Source organism: Notolabrus celidotus, chromosome 9 (assembly GCF_009762535.1).
Source record: "Notolabrus celidotus isolate fNotCel1 chromosome 9, fNotCel1.pri, whole genome shotgun sequence".
In the NCBI taxonomy this organism is placed as follows: Eukaryota; Metazoa; Chordata; class Actinopteri; order Labriformes; family Labridae; genus Notolabrus; species Notolabrus celidotus.
Genome location: NC_048280.1, coordinates 5416883 through 5443815, shown reverse-complemented (window position 1 = coordinate 5443815; position 26933 = coordinate 5416883). Strand labels below are relative to the sequence as shown.

Genomic DNA, 26933 nt, shown 5'->3' with positions numbered 1-26933 from the left:
TGCGTCACCAAAATCTGCACATTCTATTTGTTTGTGTGTCTGTGGTGAGTCGTTTCCAATGAGCTGACATTAAAAGATAAAAGCTTGTCTTATGGTTCATCAAATGTTTAATAAGCTTAACATGTTCGTCTGGAGGTAAAACGAAAGTAACATCAGAAGACGTTAATAAGCCGTGGAGCAAAGTAACAGTCATGTTATCAATGTTTCTGTGCAGAGTCACTGAGTGTAATTATACTTTTAATAAGACTGCTGTATGACGCACACGGAGCGCAGAGACACGGCCCCGGCTGCCTCACACACTCATCACATCTTCCTCACCTGCATGTGTTTACTGTTTTAAAGGTGACATATCACGCTTTTTTCATCAACATATATTGGTCTAAGAGGTCCCCAAAACATGTCTTTAAAGTTTATGCTCATAAAAACAATTTGAAATCAGATTTTGGTCTGCCTGAAAACCCCTCTTCTTCAGCCCTCCTCAGAACAGTCTGTTTTCTCTCTGACCACGCCCCCTCAGGAAGTGGATGTGGCCTCGGCTCTCCGGCATGTTGATCTAATGTTTACATGTTGGCTGAATATACACGGCTGCTCACAGACCCGCGTTACTTCAACCCTCTGAATCTGATCCAGAATCTGATCCTGACGGAGAGGCGCCTGCAGCAGGACCTTTATGAACCATTGGTCACAGATTTAGTGTTTCTTGTTGTTTTATTTGTCAGTATGTAGACGTGTGTCTTGGTACACAGCTACAAACATGTAGCTATGTGGCTATGCTAACTAGCACTAGCACTTATCCATGAAAAATAAAAATCATCCACTAGATCTTCAAATCTGCAGACGTGGGGAGTAACACCGACCTTTGTGTTTATTAAGACAGCCTACAACTAGCATGCCTCCCTCCTAAGCTCCTTGTTAGCACACATGTGTGCAGGGAATGAAAAACAGAGGAGGGGTTGAGTTGTATTTTATGCAGTCTATGGGCTGAACAAGCTCCGAGCTCTGACCCTGTGACAGACCGGATATTGTTGTGACGTAACAAAAACACTGAAAACTGAAAAGGCTCGTTTCACACACATTTACAGAAAGGTGGAGAAATCAGAACAGGGGCAGAATGGATTTTTTTCATTTTCGGGGGGTTTGTAGACATGCCAGGGAAACATATTTCAGGTAGAGAACCATTAAAAAGTCGATTTTGCATGATATGTCACCTTTAATGAGAAAGTGTGAGTAAAGCCATGATCTGTCCCCGTAGTTGTGCCATGCATTGATCTTAATCCCAAAAGTTCCTCTGTTGCGCACATGCATATACTCTGCCTCCCACCTATCTTGAACCCCCCTGTTTTCAAAGTCCACCTTTCGTTTAGCCGTTTTTGGGGGAGAGGGATAGCTGAAAGTTGACTGCAGGTGACTCGCTTCATAAGGCTGATGATGAGCGGAGTCGGGTAACGGCTCTCGCGTGCGGGCCCTCGATTGACATGCAGTGCATTGTGGGACTTGTAGTTTTAGTGGTGCATGCAAAATACCGTCGGGCCAGCTCTATAAATAATTTGATATTATCTCGCGGGCCAAAGATAATTCCACCACGGGCCGGACTTGGCCCGCGGGCCTTGAGTTTGACACATATGCCCTACGTGATGAAACCAACACATTCAAACTTATATTCACAGATGAAACTTCTGTCACATCATATCAGAGAGGAGATCTCTGAAGGAAGTGAGCTCTCTGTAATGTGAAATAAAAAAGCGTGTGTCCTGTGAACATGAAACTCTGCAGTGAGACCTGTGCGTAATGATGAATGATGGATGCTCTGGCACAGCTGACAGATACATGGAGGCTGCAGTGACATGCAGTCACTCCATATTATTATTTTTATTTCTATTGTGTCTCTCCTGCAGTAAGAAACAGACATTAAGTGCAAGTGAAAAGGGTGGAATATGAGGCTGAACTACGTGCGCATATCTCCAGGTGGTTTGTGATTTATAAATGGAACATTGTGCAAAGTTTGCATGCCAACGGTTTTATAAATCAGAGTTATTCCTGGCGCACTCCATTTCTGGGCGCATTCTTTTATAAATGAGACTCCTGACCTGTCAGTGTGAGCCAGCGGGTGCATTAGGATCCTCAGGCAGAGGCTTTTTGGTGCTGTTCCAGTTCTCCACACTTGGCTTAGTGTGCTTGACGTTTGGCCAGGTAAAAGGAACATCTGCATAGTGTGTGAACACATATTCAAGTGAGCATGGATTTTCAAAGGCAGTTGGAACACACTTGCTGACCCCCTTTTCATCACACAGAAGATAACATTGCGTAAGACAAAAAATGCAGCAGTTTGTTTTGGCATTATTTGGTGCTCTGAGCTATTCCTTCAGAGGAGCCAGCAGAGATTAAAGGTGCCATATCATGCAAAATCGACTTTTTAATGGTTCTCTACCTGAAATATGTTTCCCTGGCATGTCTACAAACCCCCCGAGAATGAAAAGAATCCATTCTGCCCCTGTTCTGATTTCTCCACCTTTCAGTAAATGGGGAGTAGAGAGAGGGGGAAGACATGCAGCACATGGTGGCAGCCGGGAGTCAAACCTGTGACCTCTGCGACGAGGACTATAGCCTCTGTATATGGGGCAGACTTAAACATCTAAGCCACCAGCGCCCCAGTCAGTGAGCACTTTTAAATCCTTAAAGCATACTTTTATCTCTGCACATTTCCTGTTTTTATTTGGATTCTAGTTTTTACTCACATTTGTTTTGCAAAATTCTTATAAGGGAGTTGAACTTGCGACCGTTGACAAGGACTATAGCCTCCGTACATGGGGTGCACTTAAACACCTAGGCCACCAGCGCCCCGGCAAAAAAACCTTTAAACCCTTAAAGGTGACATATCATGCAAAATCGACTTTTTAATGGTTCTCTACCTGAAATATGTTTCCCTGGCATGTCTACAAACCCCCCAAGAATGAAAATAATCCATTCTGCCCCTGTTCTGATTTCTCCACCAATCAGAGCTCGGAGCTTGTTCAGCCCATAGACTGTATAAAATACAACTCAACTTCTCCTCTGTTTTTCATTACCTGCACACGTGTGCTAACAAGGAGCTTAGGAGGGAGGCATGCTAGTTGTAAGCTGTCTTAATAAACACAAAGGTTGGTTTTACTCCCCACGTCTGCAGATTTGAAGATCTAGTGGATGATTTTTATTGATCATGGATAAGTGCTAGCACTAGTTAGCATAGCCACATAGCTACATGTCGTAGCTGTAGCTGTGTACCAAGACACACGTCGACATACTGACAAATAAAACAACAAGAAACACAGAATCTGTGACCAATCCTTCAGAAAGGTCCTGCTGCCTTTCTGGCAGAGGTCGGTTTTACTCCCCACGTCTGCAGATTTGAAGATCTAGTGGATGATTTTTATTTATCATGGATAAGTGCTAGCGCTAGTTTGCATAGCCACATAGCTACATGTTAGTAGCTGTATACCAAGACACACGTCTACATACTGACAAATAAAACAACAAGAAACACAAAATCTGTGACCAATGGTTCAGAAAGGTCCTGCTACAGGCGCCTCTCCGTCAGGATCAGATTCTGGATCAGATTCAGAGGGTTGAAGTAATGCGGGTCTGTGAGCAGCCGTGTATATTCAGCCGTGTAAACATTAGATCAACGTGCTGGAGAGCCGAGGCCACATCCACTTCCTGAGGGGGCGTGGTCAGAGAGAAAACAGACTGTTCTGAGCAGGGCTGAAGAAGAGTGTTTTTCAGGCAGACCAAAATCTGATTTCAAATTGTTTTTATGAGCATAAACTTTAAAGACATGTTTTGGGGACCTCTTAGACCAATATATGTTGATGAAAAAAGCGTGATATGTCACCTTTAAACTTTTTTAATTCTTTACATGAGTTATCTTAAAATGTGTGTTGTTCCTTCATCTTGCTTATGTTACTAGCCTTTTGTAGCACTAACTTGTATTTTGATGCTTTATAAATAAAGGTTATTTCATTACAGGCTGGTACCTGTACCTCTTTGATAGTAGCTGTTGTGTAGGTGAGGAGACTTGCCAAATAAGGGTTGAAGTGAAAGGAGTAAACAAAATACATGTTTAAAAAAAGGCCATTTATTTTACAATACTATGTACAACAAATTCATCATGGAAATATAATAACACCAAAAGCGTGAGAAAACACTGTACTTTACCAAACCAACCTGCCTCTGTCTTCACTTCTTTTCATGGAAAGTAAACATTTGAGTGTTGCTGCCAGTTTAACAGATGAAAGAAAAAGAGCTAGCCGGAGATGAAGTAAACGTTTAAGCTAAACGCAGTCATCGTACACTAGCTGGACAAACACCTTTTCTTTCAGGGCCTCGTTCTCTCTGTAGACGTACATCGGCGTTTCGTTGTCGGACGGGCTGATTTCGCCATCCTTCTGCTCTTCACTTCTCTCACCGTCCTCCTCCGAGATCAGGTCGTTGTATGAGGCCACACACAGATCGTGGTCCTGGAGGGACACGGGGTAGCGGAGCGAGGCTCTTTCGATTCGCACCGAGCGTCTAACAGGGGTGAAGAAGCGAACTTCCTGGCCGTTGACCCGTGCTGGTTCCTTCTGTTGGCTTTGAGGGCCACTGAGGAAAGACAACAAAAAGAGATGGACCATTATAGTCGTTTACATCCAGTCTGCAAGAAGCGAATATTCTGTTAATGATGACTATATTTGAAAATGAATGCTGGCTTAAAGTGCTGTTATTTTGTTGGTAGGAATGTATTGGCAACTTATCATGAGAAGGTTTAACAACCACAGTAGCTGGTCGTCGGAGAACTCTGTTTTTCCCTGACCATCCTCCTAATCCAATAGTTTTGTGCGTCTATAAGAGTGTAGGTAGTTTTAACCATAGTTAAGTCATCTGTTTGGGTTAATAATATCATCGCTAATGTTCATATATTGTGTTGTATAGATAAAGTTTTAGGGTTAATTGATTCGGTGCCACCTTGTCTTTCATGCAGAATGACTAACAACATTTTCTTGTGTTCTATATGTGTGTGTGTGTGTGTGTGTGTGTGTGTGTGTGTGTGTGTGTGTGTGTGTGTGTGTGTGTGTGTGTGTGTGTGTGTGTGTGTGTGGTAGAGGCAGTGGCTGTCACACAGATGGTAGTGGTGCAACGGATCATTGTTGATCCGTGATCTGTATGGATGCCTCTCCACGGTTCGGCACGGACGTGGTCCGCGGATTGGTTGATGGAAAAAAAAAAAGTTGCGCGTGTTCACGTGATGACCGCATGTTCAATCCACACTCACTCATCAAGCGCAGCTGTAGTCATGGCAAGTGAAGGAGCAGAGGAACTTGAAAAACCTCCTGCATCTTGTAAGTCACATGTTTGGGAGCACTTTGGTTTCGCTGTGAAATACAGTGAATGCTGAATGTGCTTGAGCCACGTTATGAAATTCAGTTGACCACCCACTAGACCAGAGGCCGTCAATCCGGCCGTCTCTTTGTGGTCCCCGAGCTGTTATCCCTTCACTCTGTGTTTTGGTCAGCTCACCGCTTGTTTACTGGTACTTGTCTCCATGTCAACGATACGCAGACAGGCTGTTACTGGGTCACTTTGAGTCCACAGTTGCAAGAGCAATTTTTAACTTTCACTTTTGTTTATGGAGCAGTTTGCATATCGGCACTTTGCCAGCTGTAGGACCCTAGAATACAGGTTACTGCTCAGCTCCAATCTGCACAGATGAAATGTTCAAACCGAGCCAGAAACCTTGGTGTAGTCAAAGACTCAGACCTTAATTTCAGCAGCCACATTAAGACAATTACAAAGTCCGCCTACTATCACCTTAAGAATATATCAATGATTAAAGGACTTATGTCTCAGCAGGATGCAGAAAAACTCGTCCATGCATTTATCTTTAGCAGACTAGACTACTGTAACGGGGTCTTTACAGGACTCCCTAAAAAGTCCATCAGACGGCTGCAGCTCATACAGAATGCTGCTGCTCGAGTCCTAACAAGGACCAACAAAGTAGACCACATCACTCCAGTTCTTAGATCCCTACACTGGCTTCCTGTCTGTCAGAGAATAGACTTTAAAATCCTGCTGATGGTTTATAAAGCACTGAATGGTTTAGGCCCAAAATACATTGCTGATCTGCTGCTACTGTATGAACCACCTCGACCTCTGAGGTCATCAGGTACTGGTCTGCTTTCAGTCCCAAGAGTCAGAACGAAACATGGTGAAGCAGCGTTTAGTCTGCACCACATATCTGGAACACACTCCCTGAAAGCTGCAGGTCTGCTCCAACTCTCACCTCTTTTAAATCAAAGACTAAGACTTTTTTATTTACCTCTGCCTTCCTATCTTAGCTGATTTTAACTTGCTTTAAATAAAAATTTGAATGTAATTTTTAATATATTTCTAATTTTCCTTTTCTTTTCTGTTTTATCATATTTGTCATTTCAATTGTGTTCTTTTATGCTTGTCTGAATGTCTCCAATGCTTTTAATGTTTTAATGTAAAGCACATTGAGTTGCCCTCCTGTATGAAATGTGCTATACAAATAAAGCTGCCTTGCCTAGAATGCACGAAAATGGTGTGTTCCAAGTTTGCAGCTCAAAGAAAAGTGGACGGTGAAAATCAGAGATTGAAAGAAGAATGGAGTGAAACTTCTGAAGTTCCTCTGCTCCTTCACTTGCCATGCCATGAAATGCAGTGAATGAGGCAGGACTGGGCCCACAGATAGGGTGCTTTGCACATGCAGTACATTTTGAGTTGAATGTTATTCTTATTTGACGGGCAAAAATTTACAAGTGTTTTACAAAATAAATGGAGGACAAAGTTTTATTTGTCTTTTCTTCTTTTTTTTTTTTTTTTTGCTGATCTGAAAAATGATCCGATCCTCGACTCAAATTCGTGATACGATCAGAACAGTGAGTTTTTTGATCCATTGCACCCCTAACAGATAGTTGTAATTTGTTGATTGTCCCTTGGAAGTTGGAGTGTAGTTTATCTTTGCTCATTGTTATTCCTAGTTTATAATTATATTCTGACTATATTACTTATTATATATAAAGTATCTATTTATGTTGTTCTGTTGTACAGACTTCATGTTTATATATCTTTTGTATTCTTCTTATAGAAACCACACACTAAAGATCCATGTCAAAGAAAATGGGATAGTGGAAATCTAAAGAGTGTGTGTCAGCCATCAATAACACTTCCTGTTCTCGCCAGACAAGCTGTGATGATTGCACCCTTTCAGAGAGAATCACCAGCTAAGAGGTCTCAAGTGTGGCACCCAGTGCACCGCGGCCTCTTTATAGCTTGTGTAAAAGACAACCAATTCATGAAAATGAATCGAGTGGCAAAGAAAGGAAAGGGGACAATAAGCTCACAGAGGGTGTGGGGCCCACAGAGAGATTAGGGAAAACATCTGGTGCTGTTCGATAGGTTGATAGATCTTTTTCTTTTTTTTAAAGTCCTAATTCTCAAGAAAATTGGATCTAGCAGTCCTCTTACTGAAGTATTTATCTGGCTTTGTTGGTGAAATGTTCAGCCAATGGTTGACTTCCAAACACTGCAACTAGCCAACAATGTGCAAAACCACTCAATTTCTCTCATCTGAGCTCATCAGAGAAAGCACGTCATCATCCCTTTCCCACAAGTCACCAGAGAATCTGAACAACAACAGAAGCATTTCTTCAAATTGATACACACTCAATCACATGCTGTTGTTGAGCAATGTCTTAAGAGTCTGTCTGTCATTTTCAAACCAAATCCTTCAAACAACATGTATTCAAAGCACTGATAATCTTCTCCACTGCTCATGTTGACACTTGTCACAAGTTATCCTTCCAAGGAACCGACTGAGAAAAGATATAAATCTGTTCATTAGCACCCATGGACCAGTCATACGTGACAAATAGAACGCCTCAGTTTCGAGGACTCATTGATGCCAATCCTGACAGCCGCGGTCGGCTTGTAGTTACGCAACCCTCCCGTCGGTCTACCACAAACTATGAGAATCAAGGAGCGCACTCCACATGACAAGTGATAAACATAGACTTACAGTCCCTGAAAAAAATGGACAGCGTTGCTCCGCCTCTTCCCGTTGTACGGTTCTGAAGCCAAAAAATCCCGCCATTGTGCAGCCAGAGCCTGTGAAGCCACTGTACCAAGCTCTACCCTACAGCGTGACGTCACAAGACGCTGTGTGTCCATGAAAGTTTCACTCCACGGCGGCTGTGAATCAAAGGAAACCCGGATGTAAAACCCCGTTTTTTAACCTCCAATAACTAACGAAAACTTTTCAGTAAAAAGAGGCCTTGAACACAAAACACTCAAATACTAACTCCATATCACCACAGCATACGGATGTGAGAAACATTCGTACGACGTGTATTTATTTTTTAAAGTTTGACTGCTCCCCCATTCAAATGAATGGGGGAGACGGATTTTTTGACCTATACTGCAGCCAGCCACCAGGGGGCAGTCACACTGCTGAAAGCCTCACCACCAGCCACTGGAACCTCTCCCTTGATTTCACCCTTCAGCACAGACAATAGCAGAACTGCAGGAAGTTAAAGGTGACATATCATGCAAAATTGACTTTTTAATGGTTCTCTACCTGAAATATGTTTCCCTGGCATGTCTACAAACCCCCAGAGAATGAAAAAAATCCATTCTGCCCCTGTTCTGATTTCTCCACCTTTCTGTAAATGTGTGCTGAAACAAGTCATTTCAGTTTTCAGTGTTTTTGTTATGTCACAACAATATCTGGTCTGTCACGGAGTCAGAGCTCGGAGCTTGTTCAGACCATAGACTGTAGAAAATACAACTCAACCCCTCCTCTGTTTTTCATTCCCTGCACACGTGTGCTAACAAGGAGCTTAGGAGGGAGGCTAGTTGTAGGCTGTCTTAATGAACACAAAGGTCGGTTTTACTCCCCACGTCTGCAGATTTGAAGATTTAGTGGATGATTTTTATTTGTCATGGAAAAATGCTAGCGCTAGTTAGCATAGCCACATAGCTACATGTCGTAGCTGTAGCTGTGTACCAAGACACACGTCGACATACTGATAAATAAAACAAGAAACACTAAATCTGTGACCAATCCTTCAGAAAGGTCCTGCTGCAGGCGCCTCTCCGTCAGGATCAGATTCTTGATCAGATTCAGAGGGTTGAAGTAACGCGATCTCTGAGCAGCCGTGTATATTCAGCCAACATGTAAACATTAGATCAACGTGCTGGACAGCCGAGGCCACATCCACTTCCTGAGGGGGCGTGGTCAGAGAGAAAACAGACTGTTCTGAGGAGGGCTGAAGAGGGTTTTTCAGGCATGCCAAAATCTGATTTCAAAGTGTTTTTTTGAGCATAAACTTTAAAGACATGTTTTGGGGACCTCTTAGACCAATATATATATGATGAAAAAAGCGTGATATGTCACCTTTAAAACTTAAAGCTGCTGTTGGTAGGAATGGTGTCAAAAGCGTTCCTTTTTTTCTGCTGGGTTTGGAGAAAAGGTCATAATACCCATCTGTTCTCATTAGAGCTATTAACGAATATTCTAAATTCAAATATATATTCCAATTAGGGATGGGAATTTACCGTAATCCTTGTAATCGGTTACTCGAATTTCCTAATGAACGATTACTCGAGTACTCGCAATTATTATTATTTTTTAACCATAAACAAAAATAGATAAATAAAAGTCCGGCGGACACGGACCTACCAGACCAGAATTGTAGTAAGTTCTGCTGCCTTTTCTTCAGACATCACTTCCACTCTCGTAGTTGTTCTCTGTGATGGTAGCTTGTACTCTGGCTCGACTAACGCGATCAGCTCTTAGAAGCCTTCTCCTTCCACAAAACTTAACCGGAGCATATCTCCAGTTACCATTTTGGTTATTATCAGGCTAATCTTCTCCGCTCTGGTTTCATCACAACGACGTGTGCTAAAAGGGCGAGCAAAAGACGTGATGTGAGACTGCCTGTTATCTGTCTCTGCTGTTTCCTCCTTGTGCTCTAAGTGCATGTGGTTAAGCATCAAACTAGTGTTTCTATGGTATGTAAGTTTAACGCCACATATCTTGCACTGCACATTAACGTCATCGTTTTTTCGAAGCACTTCCAGACATCACTTTATATAACTGACATGCCGCAGGTGTCGCAGACGGTTCTGTGTTTGTTGTGCTTTCTCTTTCGGTTGAATGACGTGTCCCTAGAGAGTTGCCGTAGCCGCCGTAAAACAGTTGTTTTTGCTGAAATCTGGCTCAGTGTGTTCTAAAGCTGAAGCCGTGGCCGGAGAAGTCAAACGTTTATATCCCGTTTATTATTTTCCTACCTAGTATATTCAGTTAGTCGAAAACAAAAAGCACATGGTCACACATGTAACGCTGTATGATTATCTTGCCAGTGCTTTGCACTTGGGCGCACTGCATTACAGGTCAGGGACAGGTCACAGGAGTCACACATGCACAGCGTGAAGCAGACGGCAGAGAGAAATCTTTCCGTCCCCGGATCCTCAGTGCGCTCTGAACGCGTCTTTTCCTCTGCTGGGAACATAGTGAATAAAAAGATCGGCACTGGCCTCTTCACATGTGGACTGTCTTCTTCACATGTGGACTGTCCTGTGTTTTTGGCAAATAACCTGTCAGGTCTAAGACCCTACATTGACAGTGGACTAAAAGAGCCTGACAATCAGTGACACTGGGATAAAATGCAGTTTTTCCTCTCATTTTTTTCATACTAGCGCCAAGAATGTAAGTGGACTACTTTTTCATTTTTTAACTTTAACTTCAATTAATGTTCATAATATTTTCTTCAATCACTGAATGAAGCCTGCCTATATTAGGGACAAGAGTCAGGACCTTTAATTGCTCGCACAAGTCTTGTTCAGCACTCAGCGCATTACGCACAGAGAGGGGAGGGGGGCAAGTGAGCAAGAGGTCTACAGTCTTAAACGTGTTACGGTACAGACCATTAGGTCATTTACTTGTTTTGTAATGTGTAGGTATGTTTTAGGCATGTTAAATCTGAAATAAAAATACATATACAAGTTTTAGAGCGAATATTCAAATGTCATTTTGGAGCAATTTTGACAGCCCTCGTTCTCATCGGTAAGCAAAGTAATTTGAGACTATCGCGTAATCTCTGTGTTTTATAATAATAATAATACATTTTTTTTAAAAGGCGACTTTCTCGGCACTCAAGGACACCATACAGAAAACAATATACACTGACAAAGTGGTAAGAGAATAGAAACAATAAAAAGTGACAGTGCAATTTGTGTCAGACGGAGGAGGAGGTTTTAAACAGATGTGTTTTGAGTTGTGATTTGAAATGGGGGAAAGAATCTGTGTTTCTGAGTTGAGGTGGTCATGAGTTCCAGAGACAGGGAGCAGAGCGGCTGAATGCTCGGCTCCCCATAGTGGTGAGACGGGCGGAGGGGACAGACAGGTGTATGGAGGAAGAGGATCTGAGGGAGCAGGAGGGAGTGGGAACATGGAGGAGGTCGGACAGATATGGGGGGGCGAGGTTGTGGATGGTCTTGAATGTTAACAGGAGGACTTTGAATTGAATACTGAACTGAACAGGGAGCCAGTGGAGCTGTTGGAGGACAGGAGTGATGTGGTGGATTGAGGGGGGTTCGGGTAATGATACGGTCAGCTGAATTCTGGACCAGTTGGAGTTTCTGGAGGGATTTGTGAGGGAGGTCGAGGAGGAGGAGGAGAGAGTTGCAGTAGTCCAGACGGGAAGTGACAAGGCTGTGGACAAGGATGGTGGCAGTGTGGGGGGTGAGGAAGGAGCAGAGATGGGGTTTTCCAGTGCCTATGTATAAAGCAATGTTATCATTCCCCCTTGTTCCCGTTAGGGCCAATCAGAGCTAATCTCCAATCCTCTGTCCTGATTGGTCAAGTAGCAGCCCCACTACGTCGCCCTGATTAGCCACTACTTCCTCATAGAACCCGCACAATGATCTTTTGTGGGCGGAGTTACGGGAGCAGAGAGAGGAGGGGTAGTGTTGACATTCGAAATCTCTCTCTGAACTGATGTTTATACCACGACTACCAACAGCAGCTTTAAATGTGAGCTTATGGGACTTTATAGTTGATGTCAGAGTGTCTTAGTACACAGACAACTTTATCAATCACACTGCATACGAGTACACTATAAAATAGGGATATCCCGATCTGATCACATAGTTCTAGACTCATTCGGAATAGGATATCAGCTCTCAATCAGGGATCGGCTATATACGTATAATGTGGCGAGCTCAGTGGAGGTTAAAAGACCATGAGACACTTCACAGTTTAACTGACACTTGTGGCCTATTCACTACTCACTTCCAGGAGCTGCTGTTTCTTAACTCCACTCTTATTTACAAGAAGTCACTGACAAGGATAGAAACACTCACAATCTGGGTCAAGCTGCAACACAACAAACACTTTCCCAGCAGCCTTTACTTCCCAACAGCCAATAGCATAACTCCTGTAACAACAGGCACAGGAACAGGCTCAAACCTGACATGTTAGAGATGTTTTCATCAAGAAAAGCATACACCCCCTTCTGTGAAGCCAGAGGAGCAGAGTAAGAATTAGGAGTGCAGGCCTTTAGGCTTTTCGATAGCAGCTACAAGGTGTCCACCTGTCAATCAAGTCAGCCATGTCCTTATTTGGGCAAATCTTGTAAGTCAGGGTTCCCACACTTTTCCAGAGATCATTTTCCAGGACATTTCCAGTGAAGTCTCTCAGAGATTCAAAAAAGTTTAAACTGTTTTTGTGCGTGGCGATGTCTGTTGTGATCAGCGATGTCTACAACGTGCGGTTTCTGTGTTGCTCCTTTTGATCCATTTGTTTTCACTGTAAGAGTTTGCACTCTTCCTAGCTACAGTACGGTAATTGAGCTCTCAGCCTGCAGGGAAAGTTGTGGGGCACAGACCCCCAAGCTCTCTGCCCGACTCCGCTGGTCACTCTTTAACTTAAATATAGGACTCTTTGAATCGAAAGAGCACTCTACAAGGTTAATTTACCATAAACATAAACAATAAACCCCCGTTTTCATGCACCTTCAGCTTCAGCTTTCAATGAATGGGGATGAGTTTTTTTTAATCCTGTCAGGTCGCATGCAGTCATGTTGGAATAATTTTCCAGGACAATATGTGGTTTTCCAGGACATTTGACTTTTTCTCCCATTTTTCCAGGTTTTTCCCAGTACTGGAAAACTGGTCAACTGTTTTCAAGGTTTTCCAGGTTTTCCAGGACGTGTGGGAACCCTGGTTAGTTTTCAAATATGACAAGTTAAGGCAAATTTCCCCCTCAATGTTTGAATGAATGAAAAACTTCTCCTCTCCTCTCTCCCGCTCACACACTCTACACCTCTCCTGATGCCTTCACTGACTGTCAACACTGTAGGAATTAAGAACATCTACACTGAACACGTTTAACAAACAGTAGAGCTGTTACAGTATTATATATGTGTTATAACTTTTCTCCTGATATCGTGTCACTGGTACAACTGGATAATGCTAGAATGACAGTTGTGAGTACTAACAGCAGCCATGTTTGTTTGTGTTTTTAACTTTCACTATGATAATGTTTTGGTGAGGACCGGTTTTGAATCAGTCACCATCATATGGTCGCAAGTCAGCGGCACTCGTGCATGTGAGCGGTGGGGGCGTCGTTTTGGAGGAGCTCCGAGGGAGGAGTGGAGGGGTTAGACGGAGTCATGAGGAAATGCTACATTCAAATTCATGCTGGTGGTTTTGTGCTACCCCACAAAAACTGAAGAAAATTAATTGTCATGTTTCAGATCTGTGCTGGCATGGCTGTGGGATGACGGGAACACTAATGCATCAACTATGGCATTGCCCAGAGATCCAAAGGTTCTGGATTGATGTTAAAGATTTTTTGTGCAAAATATTTGATGTCAATATATCATTATGTCCTACAGTGGCCCTACTGGGAAACAAGATAGATGGAATAACATCCAGTGAATTACAACACTTGATCACGTTAGCATTTCTATCTGTAAAACAGACTATTTTAATGAACTGGAAGGTAAGAAAGGCAAAATGTTTTGATATAAACAGCTGGCTTAAAGATTATTTAGAACTGATATCTATGGATCAAGCAGCATCAGCACTTGAAGATCCAGGCAGTGGCCACAGAGGCTCTTTGAATTTTATTTTATCAGTGATGGATAAAAGACCTTGATGGCTCCTATTGATACTTGACCTGAGTTTTAAACCCCATGAATTCTTGAATGAACATGAATGTATACATTTTATTTATTTATTTATTTTTCAATTTTCTTTATCTATACACTGAACAATATTTACGCTCCACCCCTTGCTCCCATGTCTTGTCCTGTTGTAGGTTATCAAGTTTATTTGTGTATATTTGTTTGTTTGTTTAGACCTTGTCCAGTCAGAGTTGTGTTGTTGTATTATAATTTTGAGTAATAAAAAAAAAAAAAAAAAAAAAAAAAAATTCATGCTGGTTTTCCAAGACTACCAACCCCAGCTTTAAAGGGTCTTCAAAATATTCTTAGATTGGTAGTTTATTTTAACCGTGTTGCTTCATGGAGTTAAAAAAAAACTGGTTCGACAATCATTCTGTTGCACAATTACTATTAGGAAATAGCTTCTGGTTTCACGTCACGAACATACCCAGGAGTTGCTGTAATCTTGTACTTGACAACAGAAGAGTCTCCTTTCTCCCCACAGATGAGTGCTCTGACAGGTTTAGGAGTCATCATTGGGTTGTCGACGCTCTCAGGAGTGCCTGCATCTGATGGAATCTGGTCTCCTTCCTCAGACGCTAACAAAAACATGAACAACAAAAGGTTAGGTACGGTGAAAGTCATGGTATGAACTTTGTTTATTTGTTTAGATTTCACTGTTGGGATTCTGCAAACACGTATTCATTGGAGCTGCTCCTTCGATAAGTAATCACTTTACAAAGACATGCATGCAAATTACCTTTGGTCTCGTCCTTTTTCTTCAGGATCTCAAACACCACAGTCCGCAGCTCCTCCATGGGCTGCAAAGAACAAAAGAGTAATAACATTTGAAATGGATATTTATAGAACAGCATTTAAACATTGACTCTGTTGAGGAATTCAATTTGTAAGCACTGAGGGATGGATAAGTTATCATATTCTCAGTCAACCGTCTATCGAATTATCAAGAACTTCAAGGAGAGAGGTTCAATTGTTGCCAAACAGGCTCCAGGGCGCCCAAGAAAGTCCAGCAAGCGCCAGGACCGTCTCCTGAAGGTGTTACAGCTGCGGGATCGGGCCACCACCAGTGCAGAGCTTGCTCAGGAATGGCAGCAGGCAGGTGTGAGTGCATCTGCACGCACAGTGAGGTGAAGACTTTTGGAGGAAGGCCTGGTGTCAAGGAGGGCAGCAAAGAAGCCACTTCTCTCCAGTAAAAACATCAGGGACAGACTGATATTCTGCAGAAGGTACAGGGACTGGACTGCTGAGGACTAGGGTAAAGTCATTTTCTCTGATGAATCCCCTTTCCGATTGTTTGGGGCATCTGGAGGAAGGCTTGTTCGGAGAAGACGAGGTGAGCGCTACCATCAGTCCTGTCTCTTGCCAACAGTGAAGCATCCTGAGACCATTCATGTGTGGGGTTGCTTTTTGGTCAAGGGAGTGGGCTCTCACAATCTTGCCTAAAAACACAGCCATGAATAAAGAATGGTACCAGAACGTCCTCCGAGAGCAACTTCTCCCAACCATCCAATGGCAGTTTGGTGATGAAGAATGCCTTTTCCAGCATGATGGAGCACCTTGCCATAAAGCAAAAGTCATAACAAAATGGTTCAGGGAACAAAACATTAAGATTTTGGGCCCTTGGCCAGGAAACTCCCCAGATCTTAATCCCATTGAGAACTTGTGGTCAATCCTCAAGAGGCTGGTGGACAATCAAAAACCAAGAAATTCTGACTCCAAGCATTGATTATGCAAGAATGGACTGCCATCAGTCAGGATTTGGTCCAGAAGTTGATTGACAGCATGCCAGGGAGAATTGCAGAGGTCTTGAAAAAGAAGGGTCAACACTGCAAATATTGACTTATTGCATGAATTCTGTGTAATTCTCAATAAAAGCTTTTGATACTTATGAAATGCTTCTAATTGTATTTCATTATACCATAGAAACATCTGACAAAAATCTGACTGTACAATGACCTCATCGTTAAACCAACCCAGAGAGCTGTGAGACAGACCAGAGAGCTTTTTGCAACCTCCCCCTTTGTAGTCACATTGTTGACCTCTCACTTCCCGGTTTCCTCCTAAACCATGTGAACATTTTGCAATACATCAATCACAGGAAGTCTATGTGTGTGTCACTAACTCAATACTAGTCAGCGCAGGACTAACATGCTTTCATATCTGTATTTTTCCCTCATCACAGTTGCCAGCTCCAAGAGTCCCGTTCACCTGTGATTCATAGGTCAAGTAAACAATCAGCTGAGGCATGTTCAGTTTCTTCTCTCTCTGACTTAACGAAATCCAGTCATTTATCAGAGCAGAGCTGCAGGTCAAAATACAGGACAGGTAAATTGGTAGTAACGATGCACAGTGACATCATCAGACAGCACCATAATTCTTTAAAGCTAGGGTTGGTAGTCACGGAAAACTAGCATGAATTTGAATGCAGCATTTCCTCTTTTCCTTCTGACCACCGAAGTACAATCACAGACCACTTTCATTTATTTTCTTTCTGTTCTTTTATTGGTATAAGATCACCATATGTTATCAACGATTTAAAGGTGACATATCATGCAAAATCGACTTTTTAATGGTTCTCTATCTGAAATATGTTTCCCTGGCATGTCTACAAACCCCCCGAAAATGAAAAAAATCCATTCTGCCCCTGTTCTGATTTCTCCACCTTTCTGTAAATGTGTACTGAAACGAGCCTTTTCAGTTTTCAGTGTTTTTATTAAGTCACAACGCCATCCGGTCTGTAACGGAAGTCAGAGCTCGGAGCTTATTCAGCCCATAGACTGTATAAAATACAACTCAACCCCTCCTCTGCTTTTCATTCCCTGCACACGTGTCCTAATAAGGAGCTTAGGAGGGAGGCATGCTAGTTGTAGGCTGTCTTAATAAACACAAAGGTCGGTTTTACTCCCCACGTCTGCAGATTTGAAGATCTAGTGGATGATTTTTATTTATCATGGAAAAGTGCTAGCGCTAGTTAGCATAGCCACATAGCTAAATGTTCATAGCTGTGTACCAAGACACACGTCGACATACTGATAAATAAAACAACAAGAAACACAAAATCTGTGACCAATCCTTCAGAAAGGTCCTGCTGCAGGCGCCTCTCCGTCAGGATCAGATTCTGGATCGAATTCAGAAGGTTGAAGTAACGCGGGTCTGTGAGCAGCCGTGTATATTCAGCCAACATGTAAACATTAGATCAACGTGCTGGAGAGCCGAGGCCACATCCAATTCCAATTTTGTGCCTTTATGATTGGACAGCTGAAGAGAGACAGGAAATGTGTGGAGCAGAGAGAGGTGGAAAGACATGCAGGACATGGCCAGGAGTCGAACCAGTGACCTCTGCGACAAGGACTATAACCTCTGTATGTGGGGTGCTTAGACCGCTAGGCCACCAGTGCCCCTGAAGCGCTGCTTTGAAGCCAATAGTTGGCAGGTGCCATATTGGAAAAGCTGAACTCATCCTAATTTCTTCTGAGCTAGTGTGAGGTAAAGAGGCGGGCCTTTAGCTTCTTTGCTAAAAGCTACAGGGTGCACACCATAAACTGTATAAATAATGGATGTAGTATCCGTGACGTCACCCATCGGTTTCTGAGCGCTGTTTGGAAGCCAATCGTCGGCAGGAGCCATATTGGAAATGCTGAACTCGACCGAAAAAGGTTGACGTAAAGAGAGTTTAAAGAGTTTGAGCCTCCTCGCCAACAGCTATGTGTTCCCGCCTGTCAGTCAAGTCGGTCATGTCCTTATTTGGGCAAAAACTTGTAATCTTAATATCTTCTGAACCGTCGTGTTAGAAAAAAATTCACCCCCCATACTGTGTTGCCGAGAGTAATTAGCAACGTAGACCCAAGCTGCTTTTTGAACCAGGCTGTAAACATGTTTATTAATGCTGTAAGATCGTCTGTTTTGAATGGGTGTGTATGTGGTTTCTCAAAGTGAGTTAAATGTGATGATGATCATGATTCATCGGAGTGTTTCATCCCCACGTTAAATGGAAAAGAGCCTGGAGCCATGTCGTAAAAAAGGGAAAGCAATCATCGCCGTTGTTTATACTTGTGCATTGGCTCTACACTTGCACGCTTGACATACACCATCTGGAGCGCTTCATGCTTGTGCGTTGGAGAAAGACTGCTATTGTTGTGAAGTTGAAAGACAGAAGACATCAGAGGAGATGGAGTGTACGGTCACTTATTTAGTGTAAGCGAGGAGGTGCACTTTAGGCTATGTGCTAAGGCTCCTGTATAGGTACAAGGCCAGGGCCAGGCTTGGGTATACACACATGGGTTACGAGGAAACAATGAATGTAAACGAAAGTGCTGTTTTAATGATAAAAAAAAGGGCACATTTAGGGAAATGTATGAAACTGTCTTACCTCCAACACAACACCAACAGCCTGTTCAAACAGGGGCAGGACGTCCAGGTTGCCCTCCTGCTCCATCAAACGAGCCTGACAGATCCAGTATTTGGCAAACTTGTGGGACACCACCGGCAGCCTGGAGAGAACCTCCTTAACCTGGTCTGTTGGGTAACCCTGTTGGTGCAAGGAGGCAAACATACAGTTAACTACACTGGAATGGAAAGCATCCGCATACCGCAACAACAACAAAAGACAAAGTAATAAGTGTTGAATTGTCTGAAGCATCCTTTGTTCATTGTTCATTGGTCAGTGAGATTAACAGCTTTCAGAAAGGAACGAATCTAATCACTCAAATACTGTTCCCAAGTGTGTCTAAATCTGTGTTAGTGAGCACTTCTCCTTTGCCAAAAAAATCCCCTTGTTCCTCTGCCAAATACTTCATGGCTCATTGGTTTTGAAGTACCTCGCCAAGTAATTTGATGCAGTCGGCCAGAGATCTATCCACAGCGGAGATCAGGGAGTGGGCCTCATCTTCCTCCGTCATTGTTGTCCAGAAAGGTTGAGGCACAGCCATGGTGCGTCTGACTTGAGGTCTTACTGGCATTGGAGGTCGCTTGTAGGAAATGCCCCTGGCTTCCCGCCATTCCTGCAACTTTTTCCTTGGAACCAGATAAAAGGGCAAAATGTTAGTCAGTGTTTTATTTTATGGGGTGTTTTGTGAATCTTTAGTTAGCTAGAAGATATTAAGTTACTAGTTTTCCATTATGAGAGGCAAGGCTGACTTGATTGACAGGCGGAAACACTATAGCTGTCGGCGAGGAGGCTCAAAGCCCGCCTCGTTACCTCACACTAGCTCGACAGACAGACGTTATGTTGAGTTCAGCATTTCCAATATGGCTCCCGCCAACGATTATGCTTCAAAACAGAGCTTCAGGAACAGATGGGTGACGTCACGGATACTACGTCCATTTATTATACAGTCTATGCGTGAAACACCGGATTCCCACAGGATTCAATTTTGTGGTTTAAGCAGTCTGTACGTTAAGAGTCTGGATCACATGGCAGTCAGTCAATCGGTCCCTTAAGCGCCTTGAATTTGAGGAAAATAAAAATTGCGCAATAAAAATTCCCAATGCGGCTACGGTGAGCTGGTGATGCATTTACGTGAGAAGTCGTGATGTGTTTGTCCCATTGCCAGTTCTACAGCTTGCTGTCAGATGCATCACCTCTGAGGTTGAAACCAGACAGTCTGCCGATACAGATTCTTATCACTTCATTTAAACAAACAAAGAGATTGGCCTTCTAAACACAAAGGGATTAAATGGAACCAATGGTTTTCAACCGTTCACCCCTGATAACACTTCAACTCTGCTGTAAAGCCGATGTTTACAAGCTGTCCTTCCCAATCTGAGCCACGACTGAGGACCTCAGGGTACTACCTTTAAAAGTCAACAAGAACATTTTAAAATCAATTCTCAACTTTAACTTAGGAGCTAATGGAGGGAAGATAAAACAGGAGTGATTTGGTCTCTCTTTTGAGACGGGCTGCTGCCTTTTGGATGAGCTGTAACTTGTTCCAGATTTGTTTGTTTAAACATGTATTCAGTGAGTTACAGTAGGTCAAACAGGAGGAGATAAAAGCATGAATGACCGACTCAAGGTTTTGTTTTTTTTATCTAGATAAAGATCACCTAATTTTGTTGAGTCACCTTATCTGCATAAAATAAGACTACATAACTAGGTTGAGATGCTGGTTCAGACCATAGACTGTATAAATAATAAACTAGTATCCGTGGCGTCACCCATTTGTTTCTGAAGCGCTGTTTTGAGGCCAATCGTTGGCGGCAGCCATGTTGCTGCTGTTGAGCAATTGTGACGTAAAGAGGCGGGTTTTGAGCCTCCTCACCAACAGTGTTCCCGCCTGTCAATCAAGTTAGATTTGCCTCTCATTGGGAAACTTGTAATCTTAATATCTTCAAAATTGCTGCGTTATGAAAAAATTCAAACCCCGTACAGTGTGTGCCGATTAAGAAATGAGCTATCCAGACTACACTCGTTTTTTGTACCAGGCTGTAAACATGTTTATTTCTGCTTTGGTGTGTATGTGGTTTACGGTACTTCCGGAGCCAGCCTCAAGCAGATCCTTGATGAACTGCAGTTTTTAGCACTTCCGCATTGGACTCTTATTTTTAGACCGGAGGATGCTACTTGGTATAAATCAGGGGCGTCAAACTCATGTCAGTTCAGGGGCCACATACATCCCAAGTTGATCTGAAGTGGGCCGGACCAGTAAAATAATAACATAATAACCCTATTAATAATGACAACTCTAAATTTTCCACTTTGTTTCAGTGCAAAAAGTACACGTACATTCTGAAAATGTTCACATTCAATTAACTATCTTTCTACAAAAACAGCTGTTGTATTTTTTGCCATGATGAGTCTCATAGTGGGCTGAATATTTTGCTCTTTAAGCCCTGAAACTTGCTGCGAACACACCAAACACACAGGTTACCCATTCACCTGACACAGAGTGTGATGTTTACTGCAAAAGAACAGATGGATTATAATAATGAAGAAGGTAAAGTTGATTATTTTGGACCCCTCAGCTCCAGCATGAACAGTCTGCTTGCTGGACAATGTTGTAGGCAGGGGTGTAGTGCTAGTGTTAGTAGTTAGTTGATCATCTTATAGTGCTCTAAAAAGTCTTAATGATCTCAACCAGATTATGCAAACAGCAAGTCATCTATTTTCTCACTTTGAGAAAAAAAGTGCCGTTCAGGTGCGCTCCGTCAGCACTATGATTTTATGCGACCCCCAGAGGACAAATTTGAAATAGTAATTACTTTTTTGAAAAATTGCAGCTAATGTCTTCTCTTTAATTTTTTCACTTTACAAAGTTATTCCACGGGCCGGATTGGAACCTCTGGCGGGCAGGTTTTGGCCCACGGGCCACATGTTTGACACCCCTGGTATAAATAATGAACGTAGTATCCGTGACATCACCCATCTGTTCCTGAAGCTCTGTTTTGAAGCCAATCGTTGGCGGGTGCCATATTGGAAATGCTGAACTCAACCTAGCGTCTGTTGAGCGATTGTGACGTAAAGAGGCGGGCTTTGAGCCCCCTGACCAACAGTTACAGTGTTCCCCCATGTCAATCAAGTCAGTCATGTCCTTAAATGGACAAAACTTCTAATCTTAATATCTTCTGAACCCTCGCTTTAGAAAAAAATCTCAGCCCCTGTACAGTGTGAGCCGATAGAGAAATCAGCTATTCAGACCTAAACTGTTTTTTGAACCAGGCTGTAAACATGTTTATTAATGCTGCAAAGATCATCTTTATTGAATTGGTGTGTATGTGGTTTCCAGGGTTCTGCAGCCAGCCTCAAGCGGACTCTTGATAAACTGCAGTTTTTAACACTTCCGCATGGGCGTTCACATATTTAACTGTACCACTGGTTTTGTGTATATATATATATATATATATATATATATATATATATAGTTAATTTACTTGTTTAGTTCTGTACATACTTTTCTCAGGATATGCTAATTTTTAATCGCTAATATTTGTTTTAATAATTACTGTTTTAAATGCTCTTGTTTACTTTATACTGTTTGGCATGATCTACTTTGCTGCTGGAACACTTACCTCATGTTTATTAAAGCTTGTGAGGGACCAACCTTCCTCAGCAGTGTGTTGCTGATGGTTGCTCTTGCTCCAAAGTGATAAAGATCACTTAAATATCTGCAATTTCTCTTTATGCTATTTGATTACCACTTCTTATCTCAGACACATTTTTTTTTCTTCCCATGGCAGCCACTGAATAATCAATCCAAATAATAGAAATCGTCCAACAAACTGCAGACATTGCATGATTGACATGTGACTGAAATGGAAGCAATTGAATGTAAGCATTGATTGTCAGCCGGCCATGATTGAAACTTCAGTTGATGGAAATGTAACGATGCTGTGTTGGCATATCATGTTCAACTTACATTCTTTCCTCCTGGACAGCGGTCAGTTTCTTCCCCTCCGTCTGTGGGATGACCCTCACTGGGACTTTCTGTGTCTTCCTGGCCTGGCCTGTGAGACTGATGGTCCGAGCAGGCTGGGGTGCCGTGTGTGATATAACCGGAGCGCGTATTCTTTTGATAACTGCTTGGTTTTGAGAGGGAACAGCTGAACTGTTTGAACCCTTCTTACCATCCGTCTCTCTACAAGTCTTGGTTTTCTTTTCCAGCTCAGCTCCAGCTGGTCTAAAGCTGCATCTGCTCGCTGGCCTGGAGGATGTTCTGGAGACGACTTTGCATGGTTGGATATTTTTCTTCCCCTCAGTCTCAGATCTCTGCTTTGAACGTGTATCTGAAGGCAGGCTGGTTGATACACTTGGTTTTAGCATCCCTACTCTCCCCTCTGGTTTGTTCGGTGCAGCTGTGCACTTAGAAGAGATGGTTGTAGTTTTCAGTCCACTTGGTCGACTCTTAAAGGATGGCAGAGACTGTTGACCATTCAGTGTTTTAGAGTGATCCCTGTTCTGATTTTGAACCCCTATCCTCGCTCTTGCAGTCTCATTCACTTGGTTCTTAAGAGCAGTGATAGTCCATGTTTTCTTCAGGGACGTGGACACTGATGATGAGGTGCTTGATCGCACGTTGGTAGGAGCAGAAGCAGTGTTGGTGGTGGGAACTGGGATTTGACTGTTTCTTGGCTGGGTCACTGCAGGAATGAGTCCAGTTTTGGTTTTGACAATTGGGCCGAGGCTCATCCTGACGCTGACCGTCTTAATTGGACGTAGCAAAGCAGATTTCGAGCTACTGCTGAATCTGTTGTTGGGTTTTGTTGCAGCTGTACGAGCTGCATTTGAAGAGGTTTTGCCTGAAGCTGTTATTCCTGTGCTTGGTTGCTTTTTGAATAGGCTGGCTGAATTCATGTTGTTCTTGGAGGAAGAAACGGTGTATGTTTTTGTGAGCACCGGCTTCTGATTAAGTTTTTGCAGAGGTGGGAAACTTGTTGCAGATGAATGATGGATTTTCTGCCTTCCAGCTTCCACTTTGTTTGCGTCCCCAAAGGCTCTTCTTACAGGGTTTTTTGTAGCTTGAGCAGAAGAATTTGGGATTTTTGTGCTTTTTTTTTTTAATTTGTCAGCTGGAGCGGTGTTCTCTTTTCCTCTAACAATCTGTGAAAACAAAAACAGTACTTGTTAATATAGTCACTTAGCTCCGCTGACCTCTCAATTACACAGAAGTTAGCTAGGCATAAATAATGTGTTTAAATGTGACTTATGACATTGTTCAGTTAGAAACACTGTAATGGTTTCTAAAGGATGCATAATAAGTCATGTGACCACAAACCACTAAATGAGAAGGAGATGAGAAAGGCAATAGAAATAGAGCGCAGAAACCAGACAGCATGATGTCAGATGTTTTGGGCTTTTTGCAACAGTAATAGATGCCAGTGAGATACGTTCTTCACATAAACATGGATGTAGTATCTGTAACGTCACCCATCTATTTCTGAAGCGCTGTTATGAAGCAAATCGTCGGCAGGTGTCATACTGGAAATGCTGGACTCAACCTAACTTCATCCGAGCTAGTGTGAGGTAAAGAGGCGGGCCTTTAGCCTTTTCGCTTACAGCTACAGGGTGCCCGCCTGTCAATCAAGTCAGCCATGCCCTTATTTGGGCAAAACTTGTAGGTTTAATATCTTCTAAAATAACAAGTTATAAAGCCGCCGTAGAGTGTGTGTCGAGAGAGAAATTAGCCACTCAGACCTAAACCATACGTTGTACCAGGCTGTAAACATGTTTATTTCTGTGGTAAAGATCGTCTTTTTGAATTGGTGTGTATGTGGTTTCCGGTACTTTCACAGCCAGCCTCTAGTGGACACTCGAGCTACTGCAGTTTTTAACACTTCCGCATTGGCTTCAATTCTTGCAGCCCAAGGTTGCCACTTGCTTTTGACTCTATTGCATGCGTAAAAAGGGGACGCCACCAACCTCCGCTGCAGATGTCACAGGCTTCTTCAGCTGACAGCCATCCTGGAGGTTTGTCCTGTGAAGTGAGAACACAATGAGTGACTGTCTTAACCCACGTCATGATAAACAACATCTTTCACTGCAAGCTGTTTAACAGAGAATCAGATTTTCCTACCTCGAGTTGGGCTGTTTCAGCTTTCCTTTTGCAGCCAAGTATTCCATCAGCTTTTGTTTCCGCATCTCTGTGGGGTAAAATAACAACAGTTCAGAGATGGTCCCACGTGGGATTTCATAAGCATACACTCAAGATTACTGACGTAGTTTTCTGACTTAAAAACATTCAGGCTGAAGTGTTAACATGACAGCAGCATTCTGTGGCTCTCATTAACTCTGCATACATGTATTCAGTCAAATGCAGAATTCTCCTTTAAATTAACTTGGGCCAACAAACTTCTTTTCCTACTGAACTATAGGAACAGAATAGAGAAGGTGAGTTACATTAGAGATGTGACGTTCACAAACGAGTCGGTCTTTGGAATGGCTCTTTTAAGTGACCGATGAGAACCGAGCCGTTCATTTGGGAGCTGTTTTTATATGCAGATTGCCCTCGCTGCCTTCACGTGTCACCTGCGTGCCCCATGAGTCTTTTGTTTACACTTATTGTCTACACTTTGTTATTGTTTACATTGTTTTGATGTGGATTTGAGTCAAAGAGCTGAGCTCCTGTTTGTAAAGTAGATCAGGTGTAGAAACACCAGGTGGGGTAGTACAATTTTGCATTAACATTTTTATAATGTCCTAATTTTTATTCTAGTTGTATTTATATGTTTTATATACATATTTATTTATTCTTATTAATTTTTTTCTATTTTTTTTCTGTATTGTTAAAATGTTCTTGTGTGGAAAATTTTACAGTAAAGTTGTTTTGCGTGGAAGTTAGTTTTTATAGTGCCACAAAGTTTTTTGGGTGAAGGAAAATTCAAAATAGTGATCTCACTGTCGAAGCATGGGGATATGGCACCATCTTATGGAATGTTTACAATGCCAAATGAAATTATAATTAATATATCAGAATAATTCCCACCAATAGAGTTTATATATATATTTGTGGGATGTGTAAGTTTGAATTATTCTGATCCAAATCTTATCTCATAATTGCTTTCAGTGTTTGTTTCCTTGATAAAAACGAGTTACCCCTGGTTGACTTCTGAAAACTAATTAAATATAACAATGAGCCAAGGAGTCAGCATCATTTTCACCTTCTGGTCAGAGGAAGACCTATAATTGTGCAAGCTTGAGAATAACTGAGCAGTCAATGGTACATGGACGTGCTGCCATCTGGCTGCGAGTTAATGACACATTTACACTTGAGTGGAAAATCAGATGTGGGTTAAATGGAGAGTTTAAATGCATCAAATAACAGATAACTTCACAAACTTTAAACCCAGTGTCTCCAACCTCTGCAATGTGAGTATTTGCATGAAAGCTAAAGCAGCTTTATGGTGTTGTTTATCACGTATCACTCCGAGTTAGCTCTCTGTGATCGCCTGTATTAGAAGCTTTCGTTATCTAAACCTAAACTGTACCCCTAAATACTCCTCTCCCTTATTGAATAAAACAAACCCTGACTATAACTTCATTTATTTAGCAGAGAAGGAACCACACATGTGTTTTGGGCAACATGAACTGTAAGCTAACGTTTAGCATCCAGCGTTAGCTAGCAAACTCGAACTATAATATCGTTAAAATGATTAAAAATGGTCGCTAACCTTTTCTGGATGGAATCGTAACAGTCTCTCCTTCTTCCATATTGTCAGTAGAATCAGTATCAGCAGGTTTGTTGTGAATTATCTTGATTTTTTTAGTATTTAGCGGCGGTTAAAAGAACGTTACTTCTGCACAACAACAGAGCTCGCGCATCCGCTTTTGAAATAACCGGGTAGAACGCCCCCTCTTCGCTGATTGGACAGTTTGAAAATTTGAAGCACAGAACGCATGCGCGAAAGCTCCGAGGTGATTGGAGCAGAGGATAATAACAACAGCATATGAAGGCTCGAGTTCAGAATAGAGTAGAGTAGAATAGAATGTACTTAATTAATCCCTGAAGGGAAATTCAGGTGTCTGGCAGATAAAATTACAAAAAATCACATAAAACAAGTAATTCAGGTGTCTGGCAGATAAAATTATAAAAATCACATAAAACAAGTAATTCAGGTGTCTGGCAGATAAAATTATAAAAATCACATAAAACAAGTAACCCAGGTGTCAGCTCATCTCCCATTGGCTAGAGAGTTATGAAGCCCAGAGGTGGGTAGTAACCATAGACTGGGTAGTAACATTTACTCCGTTACATGTACTTGAGTACTTTTTTCAAA

At 42.3% G+C, this 26933-nt stretch overlaps 1 protein-coding gene across 1 annotated transcript; it reads right to left on the bottom strand.

Annotated features, from left to right (window-relative positions):
• Positions 1-4091: 4091 nt before the first annotated feature.
• On the bottom strand, positions 4092-26484 carry ckap2l (cytoskeleton associated protein 2-like). The gene is made up of 9 exons (XM_034691770.1): positions 26328-26484; positions 24734-24800; positions 24580-24634; positions 22580-23760; positions 19043-19238; positions 18595-18753; positions 14965-15025; positions 14653-14803; positions 4092-4617 (listed from the first exon to the last, which is right to left on the bottom strand). The coding sequence occupies exons 1-9, from the start codon at positions 26365-26367 to the stop codon at positions 4308-4310; spliced, it is 2220 nt and encodes a 739-aa protein (XP_034547661.1). The 5' UTR covers positions 26368-26484; the 3' UTR covers positions 4092-4307.
• Between the last annotated feature and the right edge of the window lie 449 nt (positions 26485-26933).

What these genes read in the sequence shown, in the direction of transcription:
- ckap2l (XM_034691770.1), bottom strand. Translation starts at nt 26,367, where the DNA reads ATGGAAGAAGGAGAGACTGTTACGATTCCATCCAGAAAAG. An exon ending in GCATCAAATTACTTGGCGAG is followed by an intron (nt 18,754 to 19,042) that starts GTACTTCAAAAC and finishes TTGCACCAACAG; the next exon opens with GGTTACCCAACAGACCAGGT. An exon ending in CTGTTGGTGTTGTGTTGGAG is followed by an intron (nt 15,026 to 18,594) that starts GTAAGACAGTTT and finishes TGTTCTTTGCAG; the next exon opens with CCCATGGAGGAGCTGCGGAC.